The sequence below is a fragment of the Dermacentor andersoni genome, chromosome 8 (genome assembly GCF_023375885.2).
Source record: "Dermacentor andersoni chromosome 8, qqDerAnde1_hic_scaffold, whole genome shotgun sequence".
Taxonomy (NCBI): Eukaryota; Metazoa; Arthropoda; class Arachnida; order Ixodida; family Ixodidae; genus Dermacentor; species Dermacentor andersoni.
This window is the reverse complement of record NC_092821.1, coordinates 110,461,167-110,474,959: the sequence shown is the minus strand read 5'-3', so window position 1 is coordinate 110,474,959 and position 13,793 is coordinate 110,461,167. Positions and strand designations below refer to the sequence as shown.

Here is a 13,793-nt window from a genome sequence, read left to right as displayed (position 1 = left end):
AGGGTAAACGAGAGGGTAAGAAATAGCCACCAAGCCTGCTTGAGCTATTCAAGTATGCTATAAATACTTCTCATTCTAACATTTTTGTATACATCTCCGTAACCTTTCTTTTTTCTTTCACTTCCCGAAAACTTCTCGATCTACCTTGTACAGCTACCTACGTCTAGCGGATTCGGTTGGACCAATCTCTTCCCTGCGTCTTCTTCCACCAATATGCTTATCTCGACTGCTCATTGGTTTATGCTTCGTAAAACGAGCCATCTCGAGAATGGGGATGGCACCGCCGCTTCGGACATATCTGGTCGCCACTCTTCATTCACGCGATCCAGAGAAATTCTTCTCAAGCGTGGCACCTTATTCATTGGTGGCGAGGCACTGTCAAGGTTCAGAGGAGGAAGAGCTTCGAATGGGAGGATCGTTTGAGGGCACTGGCCTTAGTGCTCTTGTGTTTGTCTCGCAGAGCGCGATGGACACCACGCGGATGCTAAACAAGGGACATGTAGCTGCGATGGTAATCGCTGTTATTAGCAATACCATTCAAAGCAATATTAGCAATACCATTCCTGGGAATTAGAGACGTATTTCTCTCTAGACAGCACAGAAATGCTACACGTTAGAAGGCCATGCATAAAAATTGTCAGGCGGCAGCTTGCCACTGCCATTGCCATTTTGATCGTGCATTGCAGTAATTAACACTGTAATGACAGCACATAGAAATAACCAAAATATTTTCATTTTCTATCAAAATATTCGAAACAAATCACGATTACGCATAAACAATAAAAAGAGAGAAAAACAACTGGACTTATTTTGCAATAGAGGGAAGTCACCTGGCAGAAAAGTGGAAGCGGGCTTCACAGCGAGCCACCTACGGATTCGTCTGGAATTTCTAAAGGCAGCTCTCGTCATACCTGAACTGTAGGTGCACATTTCATTTCCTCTACATCACCCGTGTGACACCACTGGATCCGAATAACTTGAATCAGTCTGTCTCCTCTGACTGCTTTCAAAAGACAGCAAGTCATGTGCCCAACTTCTTCCTCACGCTGTGTTCTTGGTCTCAACTAACAAATGAATAACGCTTGCTGCCTGTCATTCAATGTTGGTCGAAGACAGTTAGCCAGAAACTTTGTACTCAACAAGGAAACTCATCAAGAAAAAAATTATGAGATGTTGCCGGCAGGCAATACTCGCCAATAAAGGGTTAAGGAACAATGAACAAGGTAAGGAGAGATGAACTAAGTATGCAAGTGAAGTGAGTATTTGTTGTTTAGAATGGGCAGTTTGCTAAATGTTGGCTGCAGATGTGACAGAGTTTCGCACCATACATATTGCTAGTGTTCAACAACTAAGCCGACGACCGGCTTCTCAGACGAGCATAATCCAACAACAAGCATGCGCACCTCACGGAAGTCGATGTCCAGGTACTGCATGAGGAAAATGCACAGCAGCCAAGATTCATTTTCCTCCTTGGTGTCGGCAAAGCGCCACTGGTAGTGGCTCCAACGCGCAGCAATGTACTTGGGAGCGCCATCTAGGAGGGTGAGGCTACCCACGGACTCCCCGGCACTTTGGAGCTGCAAGGCCATCTCGAAGGCCACAATGGCACCGAAGGAGTAACCGACCAGATTGTAAGGGCCTTTGAGCTGAACTTCTTTGAGCCTCTGAAAGGAAAGTGACACGGCATGGCGAACGCTACGGGAGTCCGCTTGCAGCCTAAAACGATGCGCCACGATCGCGTATTGGGTATGGCGCTGGCACTGCTGATCTTAAGAGGAAGCTTTAGCTCGGGTGCTCCTATCTAAATACATGTAAAAGGAGAATTCATTTTTCTCGGCAATAACTGCACCAAATTTGACAAGCTTTGTTTCATACAAAAGAAAAACGTAAAATCTAGTGACTGTTGGTTTCAAATTTTCGATTTAGTTCGTCAATTTTTATAAAAAAATTGGCAAAAATTGCAGATTTTCAGAAAACGAAACTATCACGTTTACGACTCCGTAACTCAGCAAGAAAAAATGATATCGCAATTCTGTGAATTGTATCTTATAGCACATCTAAAGCGGACAAATTTGACATCTTGCACATGAATGTAAAAAAATTATTAACATGTAATTACAACTTTTGCAATACCCTAGTAAACAACGTAACAAATTCACGTAAAATGTCAAATGACACATCAAATTTGTCCGCTTTGACTGATCTAATGGATACTGTTTACAGAGCTGCGATATCTGTGGTTGATGCAGAGCTATTAGTTTGTAAAATTCGTGCTTCTATCTTTTTCAAACTTCTGAATTTTCGAAAATCTTCTTAACAATATTCAAGCCTGAATCAAAATTCCGCTTCCAACAGTCACTAGAATTTAACTTTCTCTCTCAAATGCAACAAATTTCATTAAAATCCATCCAGGGGTTATCTCAGAAAAACGTTTTTGCGTTTCTACATGGGCTTGAATAGGCCACGTCGGAGTTGGGCCCGAGCTAAAGCTTCCTCTTAAGGTCGCGGGTTCCATCCCCAGTCCCATGTACCAGTCCAATTTTTATGTAGGCGAATTAAAAAACAAAGAAAAACGATCATGTGCTCCGGTTTAGATGCATGTTAAGGAACCCAGTTTCGTCACGCTAATCCGAAGACTACCACTTGGACGTGCTTTCAGGCAAGGTTGTCGCCTTGGCACGTAATACTCCAGAATTACTTTAATAAACTATTGATTTATCGCCTAAACTACAGCGGAAAGGACAATGATGAAGCATAAAACTAAGACGGCAGGTTATTGCTCAAGCGCTCAATTAACTTTAGGGTTATTTCACACGACATACAAGTCTGCAGGCAACAGGCTAACTTTTACTCATCGTAGTCATCATCATCAGCAGCACATTTTAAGCGTGAAATGCTTTTACCTCCCGTTGTCGGCCACCTTTGTGTGACCTTGAGCCAAAAGCCAGAACCATTACCAGGGCGCAGAAACAAGAACATCTGTGCAAGTTACGAGAACAAAACGAGATCGTCGGGGCAGCCAGTCGAAACTGCAGAAAATGCAGTCTCTGGACCCCAACCCTTTGTACAGGACCGCATTACATACGTTAGTTACTGTCCAAACAAGTTACAAATAATACTGCTTCCGAGTTCTTCCTAATGTTTGTTCACATTGTCACTCAAATTGTAACTTACGGCACGCTGAAGTTTTATTTGTCATTTCCAATAGCGACGTTGGAAAGACCGATACAGGGCACTATACCTTTATTTTCATCTTCTTGCGCTGATACAGGGTTGCCTGTGCTCTTTCGAACGCCAGCGGTCCGCGAGTTCCGCGGCGCGGGTTGTGCGTCACCTCGAAAGATGGCGCCACGCTGCGTGGCGCCTCCTTCAGGTGATTTTCTTCTTCTAGCTGTACATTGCGCTCTGTCTCCCTGGCTTCCTTCCCTGCCTGTCGTGTCGCCTTCAGGCAGTTTCTTTTTTTTTTCTTCTAACTGAGCAGCGTCCATATGGACCAGCATGTCATCCCAACGGGTGTGTGCATGCCGATGGCCGTGTCATGAGGTCGTATGAACTAAACATTACCCAGTTCTCTTATTTTTCCTTTCCCTAATTAGTATTAAAAATGTTTCTTTATTGGCTTTGTTACAGAGGCAGTGCGCTTTTTTGTTTTTTATGGCTGCGCGATCACGCTCGACGACACTGTAGCCGACGTATGGACAAGAAGGCTGTCGAAATTGGGCGGGGAGTAACTTGCCCTGAGAAAATAGCCTGCACTACAGGCGCACGATGTGCACTCATGCTGTCAGTTGATCGCGCTTATTTCTTTCCTTGCCGTTCCTTGCTTTGCTTCCTTCCCGCCCTCATGCGATAGTGTAAGTTGAGGGCGCTGCCGCTTCGGTTGCACCTTATCTTAGCGTAACAACGTTTTTCGCTATGAAATTACGTACTTAAGAGCGCAGGTTAGTGAACGCCGCCCGCGATATGGCGTCAGATGCTTGAAAAGGTTTGTGCATAGCGTGCATGTTCGAGTCCCATGTGGTCCTATGGCTATCATGTAGTTTCCTGCGTGACTGCATGCGTCGTCGCATTACAGCGTAGTGCTGTTATAGTTTAGGTGCGACGATCGCGCAGATTTTTTTCTGTTCATGTAATCGAGTTTCGATTTTGGAATGGCACTGGTCGTATTCGTTTCGTTTGACGTAGTTATACGCACCTGCAGATAGAGAGTGGCCATCTCATCGATGGATCGCACCGGAATGTCAGGCGTCCATTGGACTCCGGCGGCAGGCACGGGAAGGTGACTGGCGATCTCTAATAGATCGCGTACGTGACCCTGGATCGAATGCGTGAAGAACAATGGGGACGATCCCTTGAAGCCATTCATATCTACTAAGGCACTGTCGGGGACCATCTTCTCAACGAACGCCAGCCGTGGCACCTCGGACGCCTTCGTGGGTTCTGCGAACGTATGAAAGGTTCCGTATAAACTAATTACGAAAGTATTAGCTTCCTGGTGCCAAAACAGTTTCAGCGTCTGGTGCAACTGTGTTCCTAAGCGAGCACGACAAGATTGCTGTCGCAGCCGACCAGGAGCACGAATGACTGTATTAGTGAAAAAAAAAAACAGAATCGTATTACGCTGTACTTAGCTCAAAACTTTCAAACGAAATTCCACGTCGCTCCGACAACAATAAACGGCGTTTGATTCAGTGTTTGTGTCTGCTTTGTTGCGTCGAAACCGCAACGTAATTCACCGTTTGTCTGCTTACATTTCTAAAGTGAAGCGATCGAGAAGTTAAAGTACTTCGCGCAGGTCTCTATGATCCTGGGAAACTAAGCTGCGTGAATGCATGAAAGGGCATAACTGCACTCTGATTACTAATTATCAACACTATTTTTCTCGTTGCACATTGTTCATGCTGCCGTTGCTCACGCATAAACGAAAAAGAGTACAGTCGTCAAAACCTGTGGTGCCTACGTCGCCTGCATGTAATCGACGAATAAAAAGAAACCGAGCGCGAAAAAAGGTCCACCGATCATTTGCCCACGCTGAGGGCGTGAAGCAGGAAGAGAGCGTGCATAGCTAATCGTTCACGACAACTGCCTGCCACGGGTCAAGTTCCCTGGCCAATAGCATCTTCGCTATTATGAGGACACATGCGCCGCAAAGCCAGAAAGCGAATCGCGCACTGCCGCAGTTCCTGCACGTGACAGTCCGTGCGAACGGCCGCATTCTCGGCGTACACCTCCGCATGGATGTGATATCAATTTGTTCTTCCTTTATTTTAACGCGACAGCGTTAAGGAGCTCGTGTCGCAGAAAAGCCGGTGCCGTCGGTGTCGGCGTCGGCGGCGTTGGCCGTGAGCGATAAATCCCGGGAGGCACTTTTTCATCCGTTTCTCCACCTCCCCTGTGTAGTATCGCAAATCAAACGCGAGTATAGTGACCGTCCTTGTCTTTCCTACACTCTTCGCTTTCTCTTTCTCTCCTTCGCAATTACAACAAGCAGAGAAATAAAGTACACATAGGCAGGCAGGGCTCCACATATATGTACAGCCAACTGCAAAATTTACGGGACGCAGGATCTGCCAAGAAGCTGAATTCTCGCGAAGCGTGGTCACACAGCCTCGAATTAAATGTTCCAGCATGCAGTAGCCTTCGCCACCTACACAGTGATTCTTTAAATACGAAGTGTCATGCCTTAACGGTGCAGGACTTCACATTTGAATGGGAAACCGCATCCCGCAAACTTTCGCTGTTGACTGTACATATATGTATGCTATACGACATGACATGCTATATGGCATGCAGTGTAGGCGGGTTACGTTGCCACACCGTTTTATCACTAAAGTTGCTCGTGCCAGGCGTTACATACATGGCGAAGTTATTCTTCAGAATTTTGAGAATGGCAGCCCACAAACAAATGTCATGAAACGAAACACCGACAGCGGCATGCCTTTTACCTTAAATCATCGCAGACTTAACTATTAAAAGTGCAAAACAATAACAGAGCCAGAACCTGAAAATAATGTAATGTTATTGGCTCCGGGTTTGGACCAGGAACCTCCGGGTTTGGACGAGGAAAAAGGTTTGAAACGTACCTGATGCGTAACAGTGGTGATGAAACCGCTAAGAAAGGCGTTGTCTTTAATTAATAAACATAATGAAATTGCCCGCTGGCAGGATTCCAACTGAGGACCCTTAGCGCAACAGTTCGTTTTTGACTAAGTCAGCTTACGTTTGCTTCACACTTCCATTACGGCTACGAGGCTTACACTTCGTGGAATACTCTACCATGTTCCTACCGCATTCATCGCTTCGCTCTTATGTCGAAGCTACGATTTTTTTAAATAACGCCCGAGTACTTCATATTGTGCATGTCTCGTGCAGTTCTCCTTGTCCTCGTCCTTCTTTTGTCAGTGCCGCACGAGCATCAGGTCGAATGCGTAAACCAACCATAGTTTCGTTTTCAATTCTAGGTGAGTACCTCGCTCGCGGTCCGTCATTTGTGGCTCCGCGGTGCTGTTGCTTCCGGACTGCTGCTTGGTTCCTTCGTCACTTCCGTTGTTCATTTCTCGCAGCTTGGCGACGGTGAGCCGCCGGATCTGCGGCATGGACAGCGCGAAGTCGTAGTCTCGCTCCAGGGTCTGCTGCACCTCGACGCCCATCAGCGAGTCCATGCCCAGATCACCGAGGCTCGTACTCGGGTCGAGGCTCGACGCGTCCTTCACGCCTGGCGGTTTCATACGTGCGAACATCGTTGTCATATTGTCTATAAGGCTTTCGGGAAACTTTATGAATTTTTTATTTGTTTATTCAGCACCTGCATCGCCTTGGAATGCATTACAGTAGGGGGTACATACATATCTACATCAATTGTCACTCATTTCAACACACAAAGCACGGTAATTAAGTTTTCATTGCATTGTACACCTACAATATTTGACGGCAGAGCGTTCCACTCAATCGTTGTCCTATAAAACAAGGACATAACGCAAGGTGTCACCCTTAAAAGGAAATTCATGAAGTTTCAAGGCACGGTCCCTTCTACGCGAGATATATGTGACGGTGATGCAATATATCTGTTCCTGTCAATGCTTGCTTTAGAATGGTAAACACAGCGAAAAAATTTGAGTCAGAGGCCCTTTCTTCCGTCCTGCCAATGAAGTCTGCGCTTGCTTTCGGTGATACTGAGGTTTTTGTCGTAATTCCCCAAAACGAATCGAACTGCCCTATTCTGCACTTTCTTCAAGTTAATCGGCTAACTAACTAATAGTTGTGGATGGTTGTGGACATGTATATATGTTCGTGATCTTGGCTGTACCTGCTGTTTTTTCGCTGGTGTTATCAGCGCAAATTTGACCCGGCCCCACAGGTGGCATGTCAGGTCATCATACTGGCTCATATATTCCGCAATTAAGTTACCATTTCCTGTTGCGCTAATTAAACATATTCCCCAGTATCTTCGTGTTTTACACTGATGGACGTTTCTTTCATACCGGTGCTGTTGTATTTGTTATGTCTGCACGAAGCTTTCTTTCGTAATCAGTGAGTGACCACACAGATTTGCATGAAAGAAGCCCGTAGACATTGGCTAATACGTGCAACATTCACCGCGAGTTAAAATTTTCTTTATAGGATGGTTATTTGGAGGGAGGCTTGGCGGTACGAGAACATGTTCGAGAAATTCCTCCTATATTTACGTAAACTACTTTCAAGAAATATGGCACAAATCCGTGATGAACGCTTTTGAGCGATTGTTGGCTTGAATTACCATAATTATTGAACATGGGTTGACATTTTGTTTCCGAAAATGGAAAGTAAATTGACCTGTCAACCTACATTTATGACCAAAGCTAGCAAAGTAGACACCTAACGGAGTTCCTTCGTCCGGCCAGCCGTGTATAAGGAGTATACAACTAATGTAAGCAATGCAGAAGAGATGAAACTATTGTTCTATGACGTAAAAAAAAACACTCACTTCTTTTAAATGCTCAATATAACAGCGTGCTTAAGAGGAAGCTTTAGCTCGGGTCTTCCTACCTAAATACATGTAAAAGGAGAACTCGTTTTTCTCGGCAACCGGTGCACTAAATTTGGCGAGGTTTCCTGCATTTAAAAGAACTTAATATCTAGTGGCTGCTGGTTTCGAATTTTCAATTCAGGTCGTCAATTTTTTATTAAATCTTGGCGAAAATATAAAATTTTCAGAGAACAAAACTATGAAGTTTACAACTTTGTAATAAGGCAAAGAAAAATTATATCACAATTCTGTGGATCGCATCCGATAGTACATCTAAATCGAACAAAATTGACATGTTACACATGAATCTAAGAGAAAATTTGTAATATGTAAATGCAGCTTTTGCAAAACCCTTGTGCACAACGTAAAAAATTCACGTAATATATAAACTGACATATCAAATTTGTCCGCTTTGAATGGCCTAATGGACGCCGTGTACAGAACCGCGATATCTGTTTTTGATGCAGAGCTATTAATTTATAAACTTCGTGCGTCTATATTTTTCAAACTTTCAGATTTTCGAAAATCCTTTTCATAAAATTCAAGCCCTACATCTAAACTCCGCTTCTAGCAGTCACTAGAATGTAACTTTCTCTCTCAAATGCAACAAATTTCATTAAATCGGTCCAGGGGTTATCTCAGAAAAGCGTTTTAGCGTTTTACACGTCGGAGTTGTGCCCGAGCTAAAGCTTCCTCTTAGCGTTAGTAAGAGTTGCATTAGAGCGCGCTAGAGTAGGGGGGGGGGGGGGGGGGGGTAAGGTCAATTCAGAAACGGCCAAATGAACAAAATTGACAGAATTCAGAAACGTGGGGCAAAGTCTATTTCATCAAAATAACGCTCCACAGATCAGTGACTGACATGTAACCGACATGCTAACTAAACTGAAGTTGCCACCACTCTCGCAGCGGGGAAACGTGGCCAGGTTAAATTTTATTTTCTCAATGAGCCGTGATTGCTTCAACTTTAACGTTCATAGATATTTCTGTAAAGGAAGGTCGCTTTCCGTTAAGCCAAGTCACACACATCGATTTATGTCTATGTCAGCAAGAGTGCATGCCTCTGAATATTCTCTGTTTCCGAAAACAATCGAAGAATGGAATAGGCTACCACATGATATATGTACCACAGATTCCCTCGAGCCACTAGAAAAACGTGTGCTGGCGCACTCTGCTGCAACTGAAATATAATTCTAGAAGGGTGTTTTAGGAATCGTTCAGATTTTTATGAAGCATTTTTTGTACACCGTAGGCGTTGGTTATAATTCTCGATTTTGGTGTTAACTGCGTCATCGCTCTAGTGAAAGAATTTTCGTGTGATTATTTGCATGATTGTGAAGTTAATATTGAATCTGCATATATCAAACCTACGGTTAGTTGTGTATCGGCCTTCGTGCTAACAGTATCAATCAGTGCGCCAATCAATCAATCAATCAATCAATCAATCAATCAATCCACTCTGCAGACTGCCAAGACATGGCTTTAGGAAGGGCTGCATTACATCGTACTCGATGCTACTGAGGACGACGTTGTTTGGGGTGCCAAGAACGCCTGCGAAGCACTCAAAGAAATCTCAAGCGGTTCCGACATGAATGCCACGTGGCTTCGACTAGCATGTTCGGTAGCCGTGCTTACGGTAAATAAAATTGTGGCATGTGTCAATTTCCTTTTTTTTTTCTAAGAGCCTATTGGTGGTCCTATATCCAAATTATTTTTCTTTATTTCACAGCCAGCTCAATACATAGGGGTCAACCTGCATCCGAGTACACACGGTATGCGCCTTTATTTCCAACAGAATTTAAACACAACTTTCGAAGGTACCTGTCTTGGTCACGGTAAAAGTCATGGCAAAATAAGGCAAGCGTGAATCACAGAGGAAAAGGCATAATAGTTGATAATAACTTGAATAACAAATTATATGGGGAAAGAAACAAACGGTTTTAGGTGAGCAGGAGACAATCAGCTGTAAAGAATTAGACAGAAAGTAAAATCCAACAACATTTTGCAAGTATGTGCTAATACGCCGCTGTGACGCAATGTTGTCGTACGAAATCTACAAGCTTTCCTGACGTCACAATAAATCTAAACCGTTGGGATTTCTTTGCCTTCAATTAGTTCCCAGTACTTCAAGGAATAAGAGACATGTGATGGGCTTCAATAACTTAGGTTGCAATTGGCATATAAAATACGTAATAGTGGATGCCTACTGATTAAGTCCGAGCACTTGTTCTCCTTACTTGAGCGCCATAAATAGTGCAAAGAAGCACTAAATTCCACTCCTATCCGAACGGGCTGGCCTCCGGCAAGCAATATGCAAATAATACCTCGTATTTTGTACAGTAGCTGAACGAGACATTGCAAAACCGGCTCAGTCACAGAAACAAGTTTCTACGAGCTAGAATGCCGCCGATTATTTTTCCTGTACACCGCCTGTCCAAAGGCAACCACGTTTTAACAACGTCGATCCGGCGCGGCCTTGCGATGCTAAGCTCGAGGTCGCCGGTTCGAACCCGGCAGCGGCGGCAGACTTTTGGTGGGGGCGAAATAAAAAAGTGGAGGTGGAAGAACCCAACGTTGTCAAAACTCATCCGGGGCTCCTTACTATGGCGTAGCTTTTAAAAGGAAGCTTTAGATCGTTTGCTCCTATTTGAATACATGTAAAAGGAGAATTTGTTTTTCTCAGCAACCTCTGCACCAAATTTGGCGAGGTTTGTAGCACTTAAAAGAAACCCTTAAAATGTAGGGCTGTTGGTGTCAAATTTTTGAGTTAGGTTGTCAATTCTTTATTAAAAATTGGCAAAAATGAAAATTTTTCTAAAAACGAGACTATCACGTTTACAACTCTGCAACTTTACAACGAAAAAATGATAATATAATTCTGTGAATTGCATCTAATAGTACATCTAAAGTGGACAAAATTGATACGCCACACATGAATATAAAAACATTTAGTAATATGGTAATACCGCTTTTGCAGAACCCTTGTAACGAACATAACAAAATCCCGTAAGATGTAAAATGATATATCGAATTTCTTCGTTTTGAATGATCAAATCGATGCCGTTTACAGAACTGCGATATCTGTTCTTGATGCAGAGCTATGAATTTGTAAACTTCGTGCTTCTAGTATATTCCCAACGGTCGAATATTTGAAAATCCTTTTAACAAAATACAAGCCCTAAATCGAAATTCCCATTCAAACAGTCACTAGAATTTAACTTTCTCTCTCACATGCAACAAATTTCATGAACATCGGCCCAGGGGATATCTCAGAAAAACGTTTTCTCGTTTTACATGCATTTGTTTAGCCCGCGTCGGAGTGGGGCCCGAGCTAAAGCTTCCTTTTAATCATAATACGGCTTCGGCACGTAACACCCCAGGATCTTTTTTTTTTTTTTTTTAAGAGAAGCCTTCTTTGCGAACCATCCTGGACTTTCCGGACCGTGGCTGCCGCAGCTGATGCTGTCTCACCGAATAGCTCACGCTCGGATGGATGGATGGATGGATGGATGTTATGAGCGTCTTCTTTGGTACGGGGCGGTTGGTTGCGCCACCAAGCTCTTGCTCTTATACTGCCTATGTCCTACCTAGGCAAAAAAAAAAGAAAGAAGAAAAGAACGCACGATGAATTCCCATAACTAAATTTTCTGACCACCTATTGTGAACTTCCTTTTTGTACGCCTCCGTTTTTTGTCGTTTCCCTACTTCCACCAATCTTCCACTCGCCTCTTGCTAATCTCTGTTGCGGACATGCTTACTTTTCCCTTCCTCTCGCTTAACCCTAGGGCATCAAGGAGTCCGCTGGTGCCTAAATCGACAACTGTGTAGATATCTTCACATACTAATAAAACATGCTCCACTGTTTCCCTAGCTTTACTCGAGCAAACACATGGTTCTTCTTCGTTCTTATATCTCGCTTTGTAGGTGCGTGTTCTAAGGCTTCCTGACCGCGCTTCGAAAAGTAATGAGCTTCCCTTTGAGTTATCACAAATTGTTTCGTTCCTGATTTCCTTTTTTTCCTCTTAAGTGGTTACTCATGGCAGGTTTCTTTTCCATTGCCGTCGCCCACGAGATTATTTCAGCCTCTCTGACTTTACGCTTGATGTTCTTTTTTGCTGTGTTGCTCACCCTACAGGCCGCATGCTTGCTGGTAAGCTTCCTAGTTCGTTTCCTCAACTGTGCATCAATGTTTTTTTTTTTTTTTTTTCTGTACAATTACGTCAACGCTCTACCAGCCCATTCACTTTCTTCCATATTCCTCAGTCGTTCTTCATAATCCATTTTACTGTGAGCTTCCCTCACTTCAAAACTTGTCCAGCCCATTTCACCCTGCACAGATTCAGTTGTAGTCTTCACGTGAGCGCCCAATGCGAGGCGTCCCACTGATCTTTGGCTGCGTCGAGTCCTGATTGTACCCCTGATTTCAAGCAAACAACCGCATTTGCAAAAGTGAGTCCTAGAACCATTACACCTTTCCACATACCCCGGAGCACCTCGTACCTGTTGTATCCCCATAGCGCTCTGTGTTTCATTATGGCTGCGTTTCTCTTCCCCTTTACGGTTATTTTTCTTCCTGTGTTTTCATATATCTATTGCCTTCGTTTATCGGCTGCGGCACGGCGGCGCCATCTAGGCGCGATTGCTCACATTACTTCGCCCACAGCGTTGAAAAGTAGAGGCGAAAATCCGACCTGCGCTTTAGGCCTGCGCCTATGGTTTGTTGGCGGCTCGTAGAAAGGGCGAGGGTGCCGCAATGAGACGAGAGAGCGGGAACCGGAGGAGATAGCCGCACTTTACGCATGCGCTGCGACGCCTGGCAACCGCGTGGACGGTCGCATCAGCAAGGTCGATTCAAATAGGTCGCGAAGCTTCGGGCGAAAAGCGGTTCAGTACAGATTGTCACCGAAATCAGCATGTAGGGTTATGGGAGCAGCGATTGAAGCGCGACTATGTTTGGAGGGAACAAACATTGGGAAAGAAAAACGCGTTTTTAATTCAAGCGAGACACAGTTAGATTCATTCGACGAAAATAAAATTCCTAGTCAATTTTATATTGGCGGCGAGGAGTTACGGAGTCGCCATCTATCGGAAGCGCCTCGCTGGCGTAGTATGAGGGATCACGTGGCGCGCTCCTCATAGGTTTTGCTGTCAGCGCTCACTGAAAACACCACGCGCGAGCTCTCCCGGACATTTCTGTAAGTACATTCGAAACGAGAGAAGTTTTTTACTGTCCAAATAATAATCTTGGGCAAACTGAAAGAACAGAATCGTTTACAGACGCTATCTCTTTACCGAATGCGTACAGTGAACGCCACTGCGCGCGGTCGCCGCGATGGAGTCTCCCGAACCGGCTTTTTGCGTTAAAGGTAGGTAAACGCTGAGAGCAAACTATGTGAAATATATTCTTATAGTGTTTGTATAACTAAATGGAGCGTAATAGAATGAAGCCTCAATGCTGCGATCGCACAGATTCGCAGCCACCGACTGCGCGTCTGCATGCTTGTCTGCGCACTGTTTCGCTTTCGCCGCGTGCGCGTTTTCGCACCGTGCCATGTGCTTTAGGCCGCAGAACATGAGCATTTGACAGTATACAAACAACCATGGTTGCGTGGGCGCGATCAGAGCTGTTCAAAAATAATTTCATTGTAGAGGCTTCGACGCCTACGGGGACTGTGATGTGCCGTCGCGACGATTCAATCTTTTCTTCTTGTAAATTCTTGGACGTTTCCATATTATTTCTGGAGTTGCGTCGCACTGCATGTTTCTCGGTGTTCTCAGCGTGCGATTTCCT

The 13,793-nt window shown here is 44.4% G+C and overlaps 1 protein-coding gene across 1 annotated transcript in view; it reads right to left on the bottom strand.

Moving 5' to 3' along the window:
• Positions 1 to 13,793, bottom strand: part of LOC126529456 (fatty acid synthase-like) — a 112,287-nt gene that overhangs the window by 6,707 nt on the left and 91,787 nt on the right. The window contains exons 24-26 of the mRNA XM_072284111.1: positions 6,470 to 6,715; positions 4,196 to 4,440; positions 1,404 to 1,664 (exon numbers count right to left, since the gene is read on the bottom strand). Coding sequence (XP_072140212.1) covers positions 1,404 to 1,664; positions 4,196 to 4,440; positions 6,470 to 6,715 — 752 coding nt within the window. The remainder of the gene's footprint in view (positions 1 to 1,403; positions 1,665 to 4,195; positions 4,441 to 6,469; positions 6,716 to 13,793) is intronic.